This window comes from Pristis pectinata, chromosome 1 (assembly GCF_009764475.1).
Source record: "Pristis pectinata isolate sPriPec2 chromosome 1, sPriPec2.1.pri, whole genome shotgun sequence".
Classification (NCBI taxonomy): Eukaryota; Metazoa; Chordata; class Chondrichthyes; order Rhinopristiformes; family Pristidae; genus Pristis; species Pristis pectinata.
Window position 1 is genome coordinate 67647449 of NC_067405.1, and position 22098 is coordinate 67669546.

Below are 22098 nucleotides of genomic sequence, written 5' to 3' on the forward strand. Positions count from 1 at the left end.
TATTCCCTTAAATAAAAACAGAAAATGATTTTTTGTTTGCTTTTCCATAACTACCTTCTGTCACTGCTGGTCCTGATTTACTTTCTGCCCAGGGAAGTGTTTGTGCTCTGATGGCATTACTGATCCCTGCCAACTTTGCAAGGGTGATACTGTCAGCCCCAGTCCCTCCTGAAGCAGGTAGGTGAGGTTGTCACTTCTGATCACAATCTAGTGACACCATCCTCCACTTGAAAGTGAGTGTGGAGTTTGGCTGAAAGGATCAGGATTGGTTATGAAGACCCAGTGGTTAAATCTGCTGCTAAAGCTCGCATTACTATTGTTTACCTTCAAGGAAAGCCACTTGCGTGAAATACATGACAGTAATAGCTTTTGAGGAAGGAGTTGGCAGTGTCAGAAGAGCAAATCAAGATATGGCAAGCGATTTTATATTAACTGTTAACAAATGTTTGCGGTTCAAAGCAGGTAACCTCCTTGCGTAAGACTCTGTGGGGCAATACAACTTCACAATGTCTGAATAGTGAGTTTTCACTCAGTTTGTGGGTATTTTTTTCTAGAGAATCGTTTTGTAATGTTATAAGTATGATTCTTGTATGATTGGAACTTTAACTAACTGCTCAACAAGCTTTCTTATCCCAGCTAATGTTCTCCTTTGTGTTAATCCTTTTATACCCTCCCCTAAGGCTCTGCTGGTACGCCTCCACCACCTACCACCCCTAATCCTACTCCAGCCCCTGTTCCTGCTGCTCCTGCCTCCGCTGCAGTACCTGCTTCAACTCAAGGTCCTGTTCCCTCTGCAACCCCTGCCCATGTTCCAATACTGACCCCAGACTCCATAGCAGGAGCTCAGCCCTTTGCTGATGGCTTCATCTCACCATCTCTCCCTGCTGTCTCTTCCGCTCCTACTGCAGGTGAGTCTGTCTTTCTCACTCTCTTGCTCTGTCAACGCAGTTGTTTCTCAGGCAGTCTTGGAGTAAAATCTACACCTAACCAATCTAAATTGGCTTAAAAAGTCAATGCAGCACATCCATTGCAAGTAAGATTGGTAGAAATAAAAACTAATTAATGTATTTTCATACTTTAAAAAAACGACAGGGATTATGACAGCGGTTAGAAAGAATAAGTAGACTTCATTTAAACTGTTTTACTCACAGTTCCTAAGGAGCATGATCCCTGTCAAACCCTCCAATTCAGAATGTGTTCATGCTTTTGCAACAAATGTGGATTGTGATGTGAATCAAACAACAGGAGCAGACTTGGCTGCTCAAATCTTCCACATTTTCAGCAGCAAAAAAAAACAGTTGGAGGAACTCAGCGGATCAAGCAGCATTTACTATCCTTGTTTACTTTCCTTCTGAAATCCATGCAAGTAGAACATAGAACAATACTGCTCAGGAACAGGCCCTTCAGCCCACAATGTTGTGCTGAACTAATTAAGCTAATGATACCTAATTAAACTAATCCCTTCTGCCTGCACATGGTCCATATACCTCGACTCTCTGCATATTCATGTGCCTCTCTAAGAACCCTTTAAACATCTCTGTTGTATCTGCCTCCACCACCACACCTGGCATTGCATTCCATGCACCCACCACTCTCTCTGTTTAAAAAAAGCTTGCCCGCACATCTCCTTTGATCTTTCCCCCTCACCTTAAATGTATGCCCTTTTGTATTAGACATTTCAACCATGGGGAGAAAGATACTGGCTGTCTATCTATGTCTCTCATTATTTTGTGAACTTCTATCAGGTCTCCCCTCAGCCTCCACCGCTCCAGAGTAAACAACCCCAGTTTGTCTAACCTGTCCTTGTAACACATGCCCTCTCATCCAGGCAGCACCTTGGTAAAACTCTTCTGCACCCTCTTCAAATCCTCCACACCCTTCCTATAATGGGGCAACCAGAATTGAATGCAATACTCCAGATGCGGCCTTACTAGAGTTTTATAAAGCTGCAACGTAACTTCCTGACTCTTGAACTCAATGACTTGACTAAAAAAGGCAAGTATGCCATATGCCTTCTTTACCACCTTATCAACTTGTGCGACCACTTCAGGGAGCTATGGATTTGGACCCCAAGATCCCTCTGTACATCAACACTGTTAAGGGTACTGCCATTAACAGTGTACTTTCCCCTTCCATTTGATCTCCCAAAGTGCAACACCTCACACTTGCCTGGATTGCACTCCATCTGCCATATCTCCACCCATATCTGTAACTGATCTATATCCTGCTGTATCCTTTGGCAATCTTCTACACTAACCACACCACTACCAATCTTTGTGTCATTGACAAACCTACTAACCCACCTATCCATGTTTTCATCCAAGTCGTTTAATGTATATACAGTATATATATATCACAAACAGCTGAGGTCCCAGTACAGATCCCTGTGAAACACCACTAGTCACATACCTCCAGCCAGAATAGGACCCATCAACCACTGCCTTCTGTCTTCTATGGGCAAAGGGTAGTGGTTGATGGGTCTTATTCTGGCTGGGGGTCCATAACCATTATTTTTTTGTTGGAGATAAGGTGGATAGAGAGAAACTGATTCCTCTAGTTTATTACCAGAACAAGGGTCGTAACCATAAAATTAGAGCTAGGGTATTCGGATATTAAATTGGGAAGAACTTTTTCTGGAAAGATTTTGGGGAAAATGGAAATTATCTTTCCAAAAGTCTGGTGAGAATATGGAATCCCCACACTTTCTGGGTAAAGGAGCTTGTTCAGATATCCCTTTTTGATGCATAGTGAATTGGAGCTTTGAAGACTGATTTTTGTTAGGCAAGCATATCAAGTGACATGGATAAATGGTAATACAGTGGTAAGTGGAAGTGAGGTACATTTTATTAATGAGAAAAGCTTCAAGGGCTGAGTGGTCTTCCCCTTTGATCCTAAAGGAGTCATCTCCATCTTTGAAGGTATCATCAATGCCAGGCAGCACTTTGGAGTATTTACTGGATAGTGATCAGAAGCAGCTTTCCTAGTCCTAGCCAGGGGCACTGATTAAATCTACTGCTGGGGGAGCCCAAGCACTGAATGCACAGAGTTAATCATTGAGAATAGGGCACAGAGTGAAATATGAAAGTGCTCCAGTCTGAGGAATGCAGTATATTGTCATGAAAAGCAAAGCTAGAGCAAAATTTCATCCATCTCTGTATATTGCCTGTCATTTGAGGATTAGCAGACTTAAACTCCATTGACTCAGTGCAGACTTCGCAAAATTTGTTGGTAATATCGTTTGCACAGCGATGTTACTGGAATCGTGGAGCAGAAATCATTGACCTTTTCTGAGTAAATTAATCTCATCTCTGCTGACAGTAAGATGTGCTACAAAAGGCTATAAATCCACAGATGTAGAGAACCAAAAGGAGAATAAAACCAAGCACTCAGTCCAGCCTCTTTCTCCCACCACCCAATGGCTAGACTTTCCTCCAGTCCTACCCCTCTGACCAGCCTGCCTTCCCCACACCTCCTACCCCTGCAGTCCGGGATCACCTCCTACCTTTCTTCCCCATAACCTCTTGATTCAGTTTCCCTCACCCACCTGTCACTCCCCTCATCCTCGGTGTTCCCTCTTTCACTGCAAAGGAAAGAATTAGACACCAGGACTTCAAAGCTTACCCTCTGTTGCACTCCAAGCCAACTTCACCTTGTTCCACCATGCATAAAGGCGGCAAATCTGGGCAGCAAACAGATTACGTCCCCAACCCTCTCACTATGGGAGGGCTTCTCCTACCCTACAGCTTGGGTTCTGCTCCAGTCTTTGGCTTGGACCTCCCGCCACTTCTGATATGGGTTCACTTCTGGCCTGTGCTCCCCACTCATCATTGGAATGACAGCTTGGGGTGGAAGCAAGGTGTTTGGTCTGCCTGCTCTACTTGTGTGCATTGAACATTAGGGTGCTGCTTCTCTATTCAAGAACTCGACTTCATTTTAAATGGACAAAGAACTGCCTCAGAAGCAACTTTTCCATTACCTTTATTTGGCTGCAATGCAGTGTGTGTGAATGAGGTGAGTCCTTCTGAGTAGTTATTAGGTTTGTATGACTCGTGTACAGACTTATGAGATGATCTCATGTCTCATATTGGACTTCATATTGAAGAGGGACCCAAATAATTTGTTTGTTGAAGGATGCATGAAAAATACAAATCCAGAATACCTGATCTTTCAGTTATATTTGATCCAACTTCTCATCCAACGTGTTGTAGTTTAAATCGCGAGCCAGTACTGAACAGTTGATTTTTCATTGCAGATGTTTAGTGTTGATAAGGGGTTAGAGTTGGCTTCAGACTTTTGGTATTTAATTCTTTTCCTTTTAGTTGTTGGGTCTCAAGTCTCTGTTTTGACATGTGAAGTAGAATATTCCCAAAGTAAATTGTGCATTCTGAGCTGGTCTTGCAGTTTTCTTGTCTGGCTTCTGCTGAAAATTCATCTGTCTCCCAAATGAGATGTTTAATCAAGACTCCAGCTGGCCCCTCAAGTGGATATAAAATATCCTGGGAGCTCTTTTAAGAGAGGCAGTGGAATTCTCTCATTGTCCTTGCAGAAACATTTTCTTCAACCACGATCACAGATGGTATTGAATTGCTGCACAGGCCAGTTGGCCCAATTACCTTTTACTGAAATTACATCATGTAAGTTATATGACCATAGATTTGCTTGTGTGCGAATTGACTGTGGTTTCCTATATTACAACGATGACTGCATTTTGTAGGCTTTAAAGTGCTTGGGATGAGAATCTAAAATATGCTGTATGAAAACGTAACTTCTTGATTGAAAGGCTTTAACTAGGAAAGTGACTTCTCCTCCCTCAAATTTTTCAGGGCATACTACCCAGTTCTACAGCATGAATCGACCAGTGCAACGGCAGAATCCTACCACTATTGGAGGTTCTCTGCCTGGCTACAGGCGCCCACCATCCTTGGCCTCACAGGCCAGTCTACAGAACCAAGTCAACGGAGGTCCGTACTACTGTCAGAACCAGGCAACTGAATCAAGAGGTAAAGCCTGCCTTCGTCACCACTTGTTTTTCCTCATCCGGGGGATTCTTGGGTCTTGGGATCACAAGCTATAGGTCGTCTACCATTTCAACTCATTGTTACGGTTGGGAATTAGAACATGTTACAGATTAGGAACTGAGTATTGCAGCGATAGGAATCAACCTACATAATCCCCAAGCTGTTATGTATCAAGATCTGACAGAATGCTTGAGCAGTGACCTCTGAAAGGCCAGACCAGCAGCTCAACTTTGCATCTGTGCTTCAGATTCCAGAGTACTTATGAGCATGATGGGAAATTAGTTGGGATGGAAATAAGTAAGACTGAGAAGAGGGCAAGGTTGGATTAATGTAATCTCCCGCAATCTTAAATTCAATTTATCTGGGAAAAGTGTAATGTATGTCTGCTGTTGGTTTTGATTGGTACTTATCTGCATGCAGTTGTTCTCTGCTTCCCTGGTTGAGAAAGCTTTGCATTTCCCGCTGGTTTTGTGGCTGGTGTGTTTTTATAGATTCAGCCTTGTCTTGCAGGTGTTTCTACTTGTTTTGTTTGTAAAAGTTTTATCTGCTGCTTCTGACAGCTGTTTGTTCCTTTCCTTTGCCACCTTCCTGTGACTGCTCTTGTGTGCAGCGCCCCTTGCTCCACCGCCACCTTCTATCCTGCAGGTTACACCACAGCTGCCACTGATGGGCTTCGTGGCCAGAGTTCAGGACAATAGTAAGTCCACTCTTTCCATTTTCTGAAAGCGGATGTTCTCCAAGGCATTGCATCGAGAACAGGCCAACTGTCACAAGAAAAATAATTTGCTATTTGCCACAGTATTTGTTAATCTGCAGTCAGGCAAGGTACATTGACAAAAGAGACTGCAGGTGCTGGAATCTGGAATGAATAACAGAACGCTGCAAGAACTCAGCAGATCTTGCATCATCTGTGGAGACAAGAGGTGTAAGTCAACGTTTCAGGATAGAGGGAGGGTCTCGACCCGAAAAGTTGACTTGCACCTTTTGTCCCCACAAATGCTGCTTCACCAGCTGAATTCTTTCAGCGTTCTGTTTTATTATTGTCTCAGGCAAGGTCCAACTCGAGTTGGGTACAGAGCATTGTGCGCTCTCTCACAAAATGGTTATAGGATAGGTTAGATACTGGGTACACATGATTGCAGAAAAAATGAACAGCAAGTGCTCTGGTTACATAGATTATTCAGCATAGTCAAGTGGAATAACCATTTATTAGCTTTATTGTTGAACTTTCCAATGAACTGGATTCTAAGAGGGATCTCTGGGGTGATGAGTGATCTTGGGGGGGTGAAGGGGATGTCTGGGGTGGTGAATGAGCTGGGGGTGGTAAGGGGATGTCTGGGGTGGCTGATCTGAGGGTGGTGAGGGGATGTCTGGGGTGAGTGATCTGAGCTGTGAGAGAAGATGTCTGAGATGATTATTGAACAAAACTAGAGGGAGGAAAGGAGGAACACCATGTAGATATAGAGCTAGATATGTTGACTGCTATGCTAGGGACGGAGTTAATTTGGCTCTAACAATTTTTTATAAGCTGAAAACTATTGCACAAAACAAAGTTGATGAGGATTATTATTTCCCATCCTTGGAACACAATAACATTCACAGAGCTCTGTTGCAGCAAGCAGAAACTTCCAGCCTATCAGTCTGAGTTGGAATTGAATAAAGACCTGGAACTAAGACACCAGGATTAATCCAGCTGAGGTTATTATTAACTGTCATTGCCACATTGACTTCAACAGGGAATGTGGTGTGGCCTAGAACTTAGATAAAAGGAAGTGTTTGATCCGTTTGTTCATTTTTTTTCTGATTACTTAATGTAGTTAATTCTGATTGTGAAGAAAGGCTGGAGGAGTAATTGCAAATGTCTAGTTATAGTGTTATACAGCACAGAAACAGGTCCTTCCATATCAAGTACCTATTCACACCAACCTTACACTAATCACATTTTTTATTCCCCCCACATTCCTATCAACTTCATCTCAATGGGCAGTCAACCTAGCAACCAGCACATAAGACACAGAAGCAGAATTAGGTCATTCGGCCCATCGAGTGTGCTCTGCCATTCGATCATGGCTGATTTAATTTTCCCTCTCAATCCCATTCTCCTGCCTTCTCCCCGTAACCTTTGATGCCCTTACTAAGCAGGAACCCATTAACCTCCGCATTAAATATACCCAATGTCTTGGCCTCCACAGCTGTCTGTGGCAATGAATTCCACAGATTCACCACCCTCTGGCTAAAGAAACTCCTCCTCATCTATTCTAAAGGGACATCCTTCTATTCTGAGGCTGTGCCCTCTGGTCCTAGACTCTCCTACTACTGGAAACCATCCTCTTCATGTGCACTTAATCCAGGCCTTTCAATATTCGGTAGGTTTCAATGAGATCCTCCCTCATCCTTCTGAACTCCAGCAAGTATAGGCCCAGAGCCATCAAACGCTCCTCAGATATTAACCGTTTCATTCCCAGGATCATTCTTGTAAACCTCCTCTGGACCCTCTCCGATGCCAGCACATTCTTCCTTATATATGGGGCCCAAAACTGCTCACAATACTCCAAATGTGATCGGACCAATGCCTTATAAAGCCTCAGCATTACATCCTTACTTTTATATTCTAGTACTCTCAAAATGAATGCTAACATTGCATTTGACTTCCTCACTATGGACTTGGATCTGCAAGTTGACCTTTAGGGAATCCTGCACTGGGACTCCTAAGTCCCTTTGCACCTCCGATTTCTGAATTCTCTCCTCGATTAGAAAATAGTCTACGCTATTATTCCTTCTACCAAAGTGCATGACCATACACTCCCCTGCGCTGTATTACATCTGCCACTTCTATGCCCATTCTCCCAACCTGTCCAAGTCCTTCTGCAGACTCCCTGCTTCCTCAACACTTCCTGCCCCTCCACCTATCTTTGTATCATCTGCAAACTTGGCCACAAAGCCATCAATTCCGTCATCCAGATCATTAACATATAAGTGTGAAGAGTAGCAGACCCAACACTGACCCCTGCAGAACACCACCAGTCACCGCAGCCAACCAGAAGAGGCCCCCTTTATTCCCACTCTTTGCCTTCTGCCAGTCAGCCAATCTTCTATCCATGCTAGTACCTTTCCTGGAATACCACAGGCTCCTATCTTGTTTTGCAGCCTCATGTGCGACACCTTGTCAAAGGCCTTCTGAATATCCAAGCAAACAACATCCACTGATTCTCTTGTCTATCCTGCCTGTTACTTCGTCAAAGAATCCTCAACAGATTTCAGGCAAGATTTCCCCTAAAGGAAACCATGCTGACTTTGGCCTATTTTATCATGTGCTTCCAAGTACCCTGAAACTTTATCCTTGATAATGGACTCTAACAGCTTACCAACCACTGAAGTCAGGCAAACTGGCGTCTAATTTCCTGTCTTTTGCCTCCCTCACTTCTTACAGAATGGAGTGACGTTTGCAATTTTCTAGTCCTCTGGAACCATTTCTGAATCTAGTGATTCTTGAAAGATCTACTAATGCCTCCACACTCTCTTCATCTACCTCTTTCAGAATCCTGGGGTGTAGTCCATCCGGTCCAGGTGACTTATCCACCTTCATACCTTTTAGCTTCCCAAGCACCTTCTCCTTAGTAATAGCAACGACACTCACTTCTGCCCCCTGACTCTCTCGAATTTCTGGCATGTTGCTGGTGTCTTCCACAGTGAAGACTGATGCGAAATACTTATTCAGTTTGTCTGTCATTTCTTTGTTACCCATCACTACCTCTCCAGTGTCATTTTCCAGCAGTCACGGTTGCCTCATCCTCCCTTTAGAATACTGCTGCTTCTTTGGGATGAACTGATCCTGTTTCTTTTGAATTAACCCCAGAAACTCCTGCAATTGTTGTTCTTCTGCCATCCCTGCGAGGATCCCCGTCCAATCTATTTTGGCCAGCTCCTCTCTCATGGCTCTGTAGTTTCCCTTACTCAACTGTAATGCCGATATATCTGACATCTTCTCAAATTGCAGGGTGAATTCTATCATGTTATGACCACTGCCTCCTAAGGGTTCCTTTACCTTAAGCTCCCTAATCAAATCTGGTTCATTGCGCAACACCAAATCCAGAATTGCCTTTTCCCCAGTGGGCTCAACCACAAGCTGCTCTAAAAAGCCATCTCGTAGGTATTCTACAAGTTCCTTCTTTTGGGATCCAGTGCCAACCTGATTTTCCCATTCTACCTGCACATTGAAATCCCCCATGACCAACCTATTACATGCCTTTCCTATCTCCTGTTGTAATTTGTACCCCACATCCTGGCCACTATTCAGAGGCCTGAATATAATTCCTATCAGGCTCTTTTTACCCTTGCAGCTTCTTAACTCTACCCACAAGAATTCTACATCTTCTGATCCTTGTGTCATTTCTTGTTAAGGATTTGATTTCAGTTTTTAACCAACAGAACCACCCCGCCCCCTCTGCCCACCTGCCTGTCTTTTTGAAAGGACGTTTAGCTCAGGGCTGTGATCTTCTTTCAACCACGACTCTGATGCCCACAACATGGTACCTGCCAATCTCTAACTGCGCTATGAGCTCATCTACCTTATTTCATATACTGCATGCATTCAAATATAACACCTTCAGTCCTGTATTCACTACCCTTCTCAAATTTGTCTCCATGTTGCCTGAAGTTAAATTCTTATCCCTTTCTAAACTTTGTATTTTTTTATTCTGGAGACTTCAGTAACCTCTCCTGCACGCTCCTTCCCTTTTACTTTATCCATAATTTTTCAATCTGTTGAACCCACCCCTCTGTTACTTAGTTTAAAACCATATCCACAGCCCTAGTTATGCAATCCGCCAGGACCCTGGTCCCCAGCATGGTTCGGGTGGAGCCCGTCCCATTGGAACAGCTCTCTCCTTCCTTCTACATCTCTGGGATGTGGGAGGAAACCCACGCAGTCACTGGGAGAATGTGCAAACTGCAGAATGCATAAAAACGGAAGTGCTTATTAAAGTTATGTAGCTTCTGGATACACTCAAATGGCACTGGGATTGAAGTGCATATCATTCCTCCTCCAATTCAATGTGCGTGTTGTGCAAATGAATGTAGTGTTAAAGGTTATAGTTTTTGGGGAAAAGCAAACTGGAAATCTTTTTTTCTCATTTGAAAATTGAGTACCAATTCTTACATATCATACCCAGAAACATTCAGCATTTGGATAAAAGAGTAAGCTCTAACAGTGTTGCCCTTTTAAATTCAGTTAATAATCTGTTCCTGCAATGGTTGAATAACTTCTATGGCAAAAGGATTTGGACATGTACTGGATTATTTTTAAGAAGCCTTTTAGCACTTTTTCTTAATGTATTCTCTTTGAATATAAACCTCTATTGTCAAATTTTAATTAATTTCTGTAGAATGAATACATTGTTGACATATTTGCACTGTTGAATTTATATTTGTCCAGCTTCTCCCATCTCCTCTAACAAACTTCTTGGGACTGGTTTATAGATCAGGGGAGTTCTGCTCAGTGCCTTGGATCAATACTTAACTACAGTCAACAGTTAGAACAGGTTACTTTGTCACTTATCTCATTGCTGTTTGTTTGAATTTGCTGTGCACAAATTAGCTGCCATGCTTCCTTCACACAATTTAGAAGTGTGTATTTGGTTGTAAAGTAATTTGAGGCATACCGAGATCATGGAAGGACCAAATAAATGTAAGCTTTCTCTTAACTTAACATCACTATTATAGTTTCAGATGGCTCAACCCCTCCTCCACCTCCACCAGCTGATGATGTAGTATTTGATGAATCACCCCCACCTCCCCCACCACCAGAGGATTATGAGGAGGAAGAGACAGCTGTGGTGGAGTACAGTGACCCATATGCAGAGGAAGATCCACCCTGGGCACCTAAGAATTATTTGGAGAAAGGTAAATGTGGTTTTGTGAGGGTTTTTTGGGCCAAGTGTCTTTCTTAATGTATTGTGTTTAAATTTGTCATCGTCACAACCAGCAGTACTGCCAGCTCCACATTTATCCTCGGTATCTGCTCTTAATGTGCTAGAAATTCGGGAGGACTTTACACATGATCACAACTTGATGACCCCTGCTGGAAAATGACTACATGCCTGTGCACAGCTGCTAAAGATTAGACATGATGCCTCCACTGTTGAACAGCCTGCTAATGATGGTGCTTTAGGTTCATGTGAAGAAAATAAATTTGGTTGGGCTCCTGGTGCACTCCTATTTTCCCTGGACCACCAGCCTGATGAGAGGATTTGTGAATGTTGATGGGAATTGTTTCCATTATTGTAAGGATGCGGAGCACAGTGAAGATGCTGCAAAAACCTCTAGCTGAATACATTGAGAGTAGGGAGGCTTAACTGCATGAATTCATTCACATGGGCCAGAGCATATTGATAGCCATCCCAACTATTCAGTGAGGAACTGCCAGCTAACTGCGTTGCGCAGTCAGTGTGGTCATGACTTCCTGGCTTCCCCATTGCAATGTGGAAGTCAGGAACCTACCAGAGGTCAGATGCCAGTGTGTGAAACTTCCCACTCCAACACTGGACTTCCAAGACTGGAGTCACAAGATGGAGCTCAGTTGTCCATAGAACAGTACAGCATAGAAAAAGGCCCTTTGGCCCACTGTATCTGCATCAACCATGATGCCAGTCTAACTCATCCCATCTGCCTGCACGTGATCTGTATCTCTCTATTCCCTGCATGTTTATGTGTCTGTCTAAATGTCTCTTAAACATTGCTAGGGCCAGAAGCATTTCACAGTTAGCCATTTGGCTTTGCACTACACATGGTTACCGTATGCAGCCTCATTCATTTGAATGGGGTTGCTGACCTAAACTGGAAAAGTAATTTCTTTTTTATTTTACTCAGTTCGTGCTTGTGTTTCATTTCTATAATTTCAACAAAATTTAGTGTAAACTTATTGTTTTAAATTTTTTATATTTATGCCCATTTCAACTTTTAGTTGTTTCTGATTATCAGAGACATTTAAGAATAGTTAAAAGGGTCTTTGACAGCATGAATTGCAGTAATTAAAGCAATCTATTCTCTCAATTTAAAGTCAGGCAAATGTCAGTAATTTGCAGACTTAATGCAAGCAATATTGCACCATATTCCATTACAGCAAATGCAAGTCTGTGGTTTCACAGAAAGTCTCTGCCTTTGTTACTTTGGGTTGATGGAATTACCGCACAAACATTGATGATACCCATCTCCCTTGAATGCTTCTATGATCCAATTTACTTGTCCCTCAAAGTTTACAGTCAGCAAGTAGAGGAGGTTTTCGGGTCACTAGTTATTGCTGGATTTGGAACCAGGTCCTTGGTCCAAAAGATCAGACTGCAATTCCAGCAGATTCAATTCCCCTGAGAACAACTATTTTGGTGGAGGGATGACACCTGGCATCCCAGTATGGTGGCTTAGTAAGTGGAGGCTTGTTGCATTAAGCCATTGCCCCATGGTTGTTTATGTAGAACATTCAGGAGAAAACGGGTTTCCACGAAGATCATTTTCCTTGCTGTGGTTCAGCGTGCCTGGGTCCCTGTGCCATTGTTAATGTTTGTTGTTCTTTGTTCACAGTGGTTGCTATCTATGACTATTCAAAAGACAAAGAGGATGAATTGTCTTTCCAAGAGGGCGCCATCATTTATGTGCTGAAGAAAAATGACGATGGCTGGTACGAAGGAGTGATGAACGGTGTGACTGGTCTGTTCCCTGGCAATTACGTGGAATCCATCATGCACTATGCAGAGTGAGGTGCGAAAGGCAGCCCCCCCTCCCCTGGCAGCTGCCACCCTCCTGCTGGTGTACTGTCACACTCTGTGGCTTCCTGTAATGCTCGGACATGCACAAGCTGAAAATGAAGGATTCAAGTAAACAACATGCAAAATATATACATTTATTGAACCAGGATGGAGCAAAGTGGCATTGTCTCTTGGGAGGCTCTTATTCCAATGTAAGCTCTGGTGACTGTTGTGAAACGAGCTCTGCGCACACGTGTACACAACCAAGCACACACACATACTTGCACAAACACACATACTCTCACAGACACACACATGCACATGCTCGTGCTCTCTCTCGCGCGCTCTCTCTCTCGCGCGCTCTCTCTCGTGCGCTCTCTCTCTCGTGCGCTCTCTCTCTCGTGCGCTCTCGTGCGCTCTCTCGCGCGCGCTCTCTCTCGCGCGCTCTCTCTCGCGCGCTCTCTCTCTCGCTCTCTCTCTCTTGCGCTCTCTCTCTCTTGCGCTCTCTCTCTCTTGCGCTCTCTCTCTCTTGCGCTCTCTCTCTCTTGCGCTCTCTCTCTCTCGCGCTCTCGCTCTCTCTCGCGCTCTCGCTCTCTCTCGCGCTCTCGCTCTCTCTCGCGCGCGCGCTCTCTCTCGCGCGCTCTCTCTCTCGCGCGCTCTCTCTCGCTCTCTCTCTCTCTCGCTCTCGCTCTGTCAATCGTGCAACACAGTCATTCCTGGTGTTAAGGGTTGACCGATACCACCGTTACTACAGGGCAAATACCTTGCCAGATAATGGCCCAAACAAACTGCATCTGTGGTACTGCCAGATTCTGAATTAAGCTATTTTCTTTCCCATTTTGTAAGGAAGTTCTCAAAGTAGCTATTCCTCAAGGCTCAATATGGACATCAGTTGGAAGCAGTCATATAACAGTACTAATTTACACAGCAGCCTTACAGGATATGCTGGCAGATGGCTCATGTATGGGTTCACCTGGGAGCATGGGAATTGGCATTTCATTAAAGCCTGGCGAGTATATTTAGTTTTCATCTGTCACTGTGAAACAGCTGTAAGTACTTTTCTGGGTTTGTTCCCTTTTAAATGGGAGGGGGGTGGTGGGATGTGCCTGGAGAGAGCAACATGGGTGGGATTACAAGAGTATAGGTTTGTCACTGTGCGATAGTTGCTTATAGTGTTGTTAAGGGCTGGTATATCACTAGAAAGCACTGAGATATTATTGATGGGAACAGATCTATTACTGTATCATAATATGGTACAGAATTAAATACTGTCCTAAAAGAGTTTAATGATAGAATACAGTACTAACGGGAATTGGGTTGCATAGAAATTTCAAGAGAATGGGCATTGAGCTGCAAGTGTAATACACAGTATTATAGATTTAAGATTAATAATTTCTCCAATTATGTAGTGTCAAATATGTTAAACAAGGTTAGAAGCAGCAAGACTAAAAACCTTCTTGTTGTTTCCTCATCTTTTTCCTAAATTTGTTGAACAATATTCTTGATCCCAGTTGATCACAGAATAAATAGAATTGATGGAGACTTATTAATGAATGCTTGAGATTTTAAGTTGTCCTGATGCCAATTTTAGACATTCCAAGCCTTGACCTGGGGAGTGGTGGGTGGGGGTATTGGGAAGAGAGTTGAGGAAGATGACACATGTTTGTACCAAGCTGCTAGGGTGTGAAGGACTTCATTCTGTGTTTATTCAAGATGCATTTTGGTTACCAAGTCAAGATTTGATCTATGTTCATCTCACAACTACATTGCTGAAGTAAAAGATTGTGACTTAGTGAACTCGCCAGGAATTGTGTGCACTTGTCTGGCGACCTGGACTTATGCATGAAGAATGGGACCAATGGGCACCTGAACCTGGTGGAAAGATCCCAGAAGAGGACAAAGGCTGCTGGAAATAGAATACAAGTTGGTAAAAGCAAATGAGTATAAGCAAAAGTCATCTTTAAAGAATGAATTTACGTGGAGATCTACAGAACAGCCATTATCCATCTGAGTTTCAACATCTTGTATGACAGCAACTAATTGGAGATTAGGAGCCAGGTTCTATAAATGGATCTGTTTGTTACTGATTATTCTTGCTTTCAGATGAGATTGGTGAACAGGTTTCTGGGAATTGTACAACAATTTATACCACTGTTGGGTGGCCAGTACAGTTACTTGGTTGCTGCCAACATTGCCTTCCAGGATTATTATGGTCTCCAGGAAATCCAGCCATTGCTGTGAGCAATCCAAGAGAAATAACATGTGTTTAAAAAAAAAAGTAATTTTTATTCCATCTTCATGAAATATTAAAGGTCATCAAACTCCATTTCACTAACCTTCAAGCTAGTCCAGTTAGATAACATTTAGTTTACTTTCCAGTTGGCATAGAAAGGCACTTGGGAATAGTAGATGAAACGTCCAGGATAAATGTCAAGAGTTGGAGGTCATTTTTCAATTTCCACCATTGTACTGTGTTGACAATATTCAGAATATATGCATGAATTCTAAAGCATGGATCTCAAAGTCCAAAAAGTGTGGTTTCTCTGCAATTGTCACAAACATCTTTTGGCTTTAACTGAGTTATCTAGCTTTCCTTGAATTGCTGACTTGTGAGTTCAAAGCCAAATCCAACTCTTGAGCTCATAATCGGCATTCATGGCTCAATGCAGTCACAAGGGAATGCTTTGTCAAACTTTGGCAAAATTGGTCCAATTTTGGATAAGATAATCTGCAAACTGTTTTGGTGCAAATATGAAAGAAACACCTTAACCATAAGGTAAGAGAGTTAATATTCTGGCAGCAAGAAATCCAATGGACTGAAGTTTATTCTTCATCTAAACTGACCTTGCAACATGACCTTTACTTCCAAAATCACTGTAAATTTTATGCAACTTTTTTAGGTTATGAGCTCCCTAATACATAAATCTTTATATAAAAATGGTACACATTTCAGGCGGCAAGGGTAGTGTACATATACACTTGTCAATAGCACACAATAATAATAGCTGCAGCTATAATTTTAGGCAGTGTATTTACATTATAATTTATATTTTAGCCTCTGTTTAGGATATAAAAATCTCTAAAGAAATGAAACAACTGCCTGAGGATGTGGTACTTCTGAAAAGCCCAGTGCTTTAGATAGTGAATGCGGGTCAATGGCCTTGTAGTACTGGTCCTTCTTGTTGTATCGGTCGACCCTTTGGTTTCTTTGCTTATTATGCAGTACTAATGTGTAAATATCCTCTGGTTTTATGCATCATTTTGTAAGATTTAAGTCCTCTGGGTTGGCTAAGATGCTGCGTGAAGAATACTGACTAGAGCTTGATATACAAGAATCTGTGTCTGTAATGTTTGAATAGACTGCATGCTATAGTCCCTGTCCTGGAGCTTGCTTTAATTCCTCACATTATCCTCCTCTTAAAGCTAAACTTTGTCATTTCTTGTTGTGGGTGGGATAGGAATGTGTATCCTCCTACTCTGTCGCAGAAATGCAGGGATTTTTCACTGTACCAAGGCCCACCAACATGGGATACTGCCAGATGCCCCCTTCATTTCACTGCCAAATGCCTCTTACTACACTGCCAAATGCTCCCATAAAAGCATCACCAAATTTTCCCTTCATTGAAATGCACACACATTCCAAGGCAATAATCTAAAAGGAAGCTGCACATTATTAACTGATTTTTTTAGGTTTCCCACACAGCACTAATTTCTTATTTGAGTGAGCATTTGGTCTCTTTCCTTGTTTTTTAACTAGTTTTCCTGATTTTTTTTTGTTTTCCTCCTATTGAACAACTGGAGTTTGCTTCTGACTTTTCTGTAGTATGTAACTTGGTTGTTTTGAAAAGGCCTCCTTTGGTAGAAAATATGAAAGCAGGTCATATATTTAAATGGTAAGAGATTGAAAGATGTGTTCAGAGGGACCTGTGTGTCATTGTACATGAAACACAGGAAGTTAACATGTAGGTACAGTAAGCAGTTAGGAAGGCAAAAGGTAGGTCGGCCTTTATTGCAAGATTGATTTGAATACGTATGTAGAGACCTCTCTGTCCGGTTATTTGGAGCCCGGGTGAGACTGTATTGGTTATGTGGTGTACAGATCTAATCTATGAAAGATATATAGAGTGCAATGCAGATTTGCCAGATTGATTTCCCAGGATGGAGGGTTGTCTTGGGAGGAAATATTAAGTTGAATGGGCCTGTACTCTGAGATTAAAAGAATGAGAGGTGATTTAAAGATACATTATTCTTAAACGACTGGACAGACGTGCAGTCCATGTTTCCCTTGGCAGAAGTGTCTAAAACAAAGGGTTGCAAACACGAAGCAAGATGTCAGCCATTTAGGATAGAGGTGAAAAGAAATTTTTTTCACCCAGAGGGTTGTATGTCTTTGGAAGAGGGCTGTGGAGACTCAGTTAAGACATAGATTGACAGCTTTTTAGATATTAAAGGAATCAAGGAATACAAGTTCATGCAGGAAAATGTGCTGAGTTCAAGGATTTACCATGATCTTACAGAATGATGGGGCAAGCACGATGGGCCAAATAGACTACTATTTTTGATGTTCTTAAAGATCACTGTTATACCAGGTTGTTAGCTAATTCAGTGCCACTTTTGGATTCGCTCTTAACAGACATCCTGCTCCTTGTTTTTTTTTGCTGCCTGTAGAATGTGTGACTGAGATCTTATTAGCGATTGTAGTGTTGAGGTTTCCAATCTTGAGATCAATGACGTCAGTCTTAAACCAATCCCTGTGGATTTTAATCTGGATTGTTAATCCTCACTTCAATACCATAAGGCAGGGGCATCCAAACTTGAGCCTGTGAGCCAAATTAGGAGCAGGACCCTCCATGACTCAGGGGTGCTGAGAAGCAAACCATCACTACAGAACTTGGGGCTTTCTAATATATGTGCCTTTGTGCTAAACTGACTCCGAAATTTATCCAGTGACCCATGTCTGAGCTCAGTGATGGCAGTAACATGATAAAGCATTACATCAGAGATGTCCAAACATTTGAACTTGGAAATTCATTCAGGTTTGGGAAGATGACCACAGATCATAATTGTTGCTCAGACTTCTGTGCACATACACACTGGTGCACAGGGGCAGCATACTGACAGTCAAGTGGCACATAGTGCTTAGTTGACACCACTTGCACAAAATTCTACTACACGCGTGAGGCTTGCAAGAATACGGAAGCAAATCTTACCTGAAGGGTTGCGGCCTGCACTGTTGTCAGTTAAGAGATGGCAAAGTGGTGCAGTTAATAGAAATGCTGCCCGATAGCTCCAGCTGGTCCTGTCTGTCTGCACACACTCTGAGGTTTCATCTGGTTTCATCCCAAAGATATGCAGGCAGTTGGGTTAATTGGCCACTATAAATGTCCCTAATGTGGAGCTAAGTGATAGAATGATGAGAAAGTGAGGAGAACAGGTTACAAGGAAATGAGTAGTGGAGAATGCAGTTAATCTGTGAGCTGGCATAGACTCATTGGGCCAAAATGGCCTCTGTTGTAAGGAAAAATGGAAATAATCCAATGGAACTATCCAGTGATCACCCCCCCGCCAGTGGGTGTGGGGTTGATCAAGGGGAAGCATATAACTGGCCTTTGTGTTTCTGTTTACATGATGAAAGAGGCAATAGGTTGGGATGTTATACGATCTCTGGTGGGATTGCTTTTCTGCAACAACCAGATTCAGCCTCTTGTGAGAGAGCTGGGATTTTCGACAGGGAACGTAGATTTTCAGCAAAGGTAGGGGTTAATTTCCGTTTGATCCTTGGTTTGTTCCTGGGTTTCTTTATTTCTTCATTGTTTAGTGTAGTCCATGTCACCAGGAAATGTAGACATTAATGGGGGGGTGAAATGGGCAATTCCAGATCAGTAAGTAAGGTTTGTTTAGGAAGCATAATCTTGAGGTTCCAGTTTCTTTGACTTGGGTCCCGGGAATGGGGAAGAGCTTGGGGATCTGCAGTTTGTTATATGCAAGATCTTCTGTGCAAAGCAACAGTCTAACTCAAACTGTTATTGAAGATTTTCTCTTTTCAAAAAGTAAATCAACCTTAAGATGACTGACAACCTTCAGATGGGAGTATTTCACACTGGCTCCCAATGGTTTGGTTGGTCACAGTGGAGAGAGCAGGGGCAACCAGCTGTATCCTCATTGTTCCAACTTTGTTGGTCTCTTCTGGGCATCCTTTCAGGTTACCATTTCTGTGTCACTAAACATTAACACCTTGCTGGTAAATGGGTGTGCATCTGTAAGTAATCAATCTCTGCCATGAGGCCCTTTGCAATTGAATGACCCAACTGGCACACAAATGACCTCAAGCACTGCAAAGGGCTGGCTCTCCATGCAGGGAGCTGCTTTAGCAACTACCCTGTACCTGGAATGAATATAACACTTTCCTTGAAACTATATCTTGGCCTTTGGTTTGAGAGGGCAGTGGATAGAGAGAAAAGACTCAATCCCTCCTGAGTGCCAGGTGGTTGGGTAAGTCACATTTTTATTTTGAGTGGAGGAATTGAGGGATTGCACCATACATTTAGTAGATTAATTGATGGATGTTAATTAATCAGCAGCTCCTTTTATCATTGTATCATGTGACTACCAGGATGGTAGAGGCAGAATGAAATCTTTTTTTCATTGAGTAATTACTATGAAAGACTCCATGGGAGCAGCGTGTTTATAGTGCAAAGTATACTAATGGTATCTGATTTAACAGGAAAAGCCTCCAAGACATGTGTTTTGAAAAGGATGGTGTGGGTGTCACATTGAACTGTATGAAGCCCTCTCCCCCCTTCCTCTTCCTTTACACCAGGCTAAGAGGATGTACTTTGAACCTACTGCTCATTTCTGCATCTAGATCCCTGCTGAGCATAAAAAGCATTGATTTGATCCATTGGCAGCTCCTCAGATGAGGAAATAGGAGGTCTGCTGTCTGCTCAGAGGCTCATTGGCTGGGGTTTGTAGCAGGGAGGTAATTGGTTGGTTTATATGCTTGCTGACACTAAACTCAAATCGTCTTTTTTTCCCCTTTCTAATGGGTGGGACGGCTGTACATTTTCTGTGCGTGCAAGAATAAAGTTTTGTGAATTAACTGTATCCTGTGTACAAAAAAAAGTCTAAAGGCTTTGAGTCTTAAATAATAAAAAGATAAATGACTGGAATGTTTAAAGCACATCTACAGCAATTTTCACAAATATTGTGAATTTTTTTTTATTTGTTCCATGACTGAACTTCAGTTCAAACTTATGCACATGTTCAAAAAAAGGTTGTGATATCTTTACTAAATGTTCTTTATTTCTAGCTCAGGAGGTGACCTGTTCTATCTAACTGCAAGGAAAGATCAAATTTGCTGGGCCTGTTTTAATTTAATGTCTCCTTAGAACTGACTAATGTTTACGTTGTTCTGCATTAAAACTGTTGCCTTCATCTCCATTGTGAAGGAAAACTGCCCTTGAGAATTCCAGCTTTCTGGAATCAGCATTTTATTCTTCAAGTTCCATTAAAATTCAACCAGGGACTGTGGTGCTGAGCCAGTCACTCCTGAAGTGACTGTAATTTTTATGAAAATCAGCTATCAAGAGAATCCTTCTGGTGAGCATGAACAAATTACCAGATTTACTGAAAATCAGAATACTTAATTATGCTTGGTGGCTGAAATTAAATGCAGGAAATCCTGGGGGGAAAATAATCTCTTCAATTGGGCATTGCTTGAGACAGTGAAGGTAGGCTTAATGTTTCACCATGCACCTTCCAAATCTAAATGAGTTCACTGACAGTTTACTACAATGGGATTTGAACTTAAAGCCCTTCTTCTTAGGCACTCCCTTAGGGTCGAGGATGTCTTGCTTCAACTTAAGTTTTTTGGGGTCTGAGGTAACTGATGAGGAACGAGATTATGAAAGATGTGTTGTCGGTCCATACCAAAGCAAGAGGTGACCTCATCCTTTTCCTGGGAGAATCACACATAATTATGTTTATATCAGTGGGATTTAGGAATTGATTATAACATTTATGAAATCACTGCTAAAATCTGAGCCTTAGATCCCATATCTTCGTTATCATGGAGACCACTTCTGCCCAGATATATGACAGCTCCTGTTTCAGCCTTGCCTTTGTTACCTGTAGACTTGACTATTCCATCCTGTGTAAATTCATGCTCCCTTAAGTCTTGCTGCCCTTATTGTAATTCTGCAAGTCCTCCTCACCCAAAACCCATGTGCTTACTGACCTAAGTTGACTCCCATCAATTTCAAAATTCTCAGTCTTGTCAGGCCTCTCTGTAGCATATCCCCTCCCTCACTGCAGCCTCCTATAGCCCAATGAGATGTTTGTGTCCTTCCAATTCTGACCAAGCAAACATCCCAGATTTTAATTGATGATTGTCTCCCGCAGCTGGGTTTCCTTCTCTAAACCTCAATGTGCTTGAAATTGCTCCTTAAAACTTCGCACTGACTAAACTTTTGGTTACCCACCCTAGAAAGTAAAGACTTCCTTTTATATGTGGCCTTTCAGGACATCTCAAATCACGTAACAGAAGCAGTTTTGAGTCATGTTGCAATGTAGGAAATGCAGCAGCCAATTTACACACTGCAAATTCCTGCAGGAGTAGGTAGACTGTAGTCCAGTTACATGGAGTACTGTGTCAACAGAGTAGAAGACCAGGAATTTTGGTAAGTGGAGGATTTTGACACAATGTGGGAAGGAAGTGGTATTCTGGTTTTTGCTTAGTGAGTGAATGTAATTAATTGAAGCATGGCCTATGAAATACATATCCTATGCCACATGGGAACTCCCATTTTTGGAGCTGGAGTGCAGCTAATGTCACTGCTGATCATCCATGAGGCTGTGTTTGATGGATAGCATGTTTCAGAAGCTGGTCACCCTGCAGCTCATGATACTGCAGTCAGAGACACTCATATTTCCTTTCAACGTCGACTCAATGGGCTAAGCGGCTTCCTCCAATGTTGGCTCTCCGATCAATCCCATTCCCCCCACTTATTTCTCTGCAACCCATTCTCTCAGATTAACTCCCTGATTCTTCCACCATCAAACACAATAAGGACAATTTGCAATAATGCAGGATTTCTTTGGGATGTGGGAGGAAACTAGAGGACCGAGGAAGGAGGGGAATCGCATGCAGTCACAGAAAACATGCAAACTCCACACAGTACCCAATGTCAAGATTGAGGCCAGGCATCTGGAGCAGAGAGGCAGCAGCTCCACCAACTGTGCTGCTGGGCAATGGTTAGATAAAAGCAGGAATGTACTTCAGAAGACCTCCGAAGGCATCTTGCTCTCTAGCCAGTATTTGGTTCTGAATACTGATGAAGGAG

At 42.5% G+C, this 22098-nt stretch overlaps 1 protein-coding gene across 21 annotated transcripts in view; it reads left to right on the top strand.

Moving 5' to 3' along the window:
* Nucleotides 1–19937, top strand: part of abi2b (abl-interactor 2b) — a 128919-nt gene extending 108982 nt beyond the window's left edge. For 11 of the 21 annotated variants that reach the window (XM_052013544.1, XM_052014384.1, XM_052017649.1 and 8 more), the window contains 5 exons: nt 681–908; nt 4824–5000; nt 5629–5715; nt 10740–10919; nt 12594–19937. In XM_052013544.1, the coding sequence (XP_051869504.1) occupies nt 681–908; nt 4824–5000; nt 5629–5715; nt 10740–10919; nt 12594–12769 (848 nt within the window). In that variant the 3' untranslated portion in view covers nt 12770–19937. The remainder of the gene's footprint in view (nt 1–680; nt 909–4823; nt 5001–5628; nt 5716–10739; nt 10920–12593) is intronic. The other 10 variants (XM_052021812.1, XM_052022606.1, XM_052026682.1 and 7 more) reach the window with 2 other exon arrangements.
* The last annotated feature ends 2161 nt before the right edge of the window (nt 19938–22098 follow it).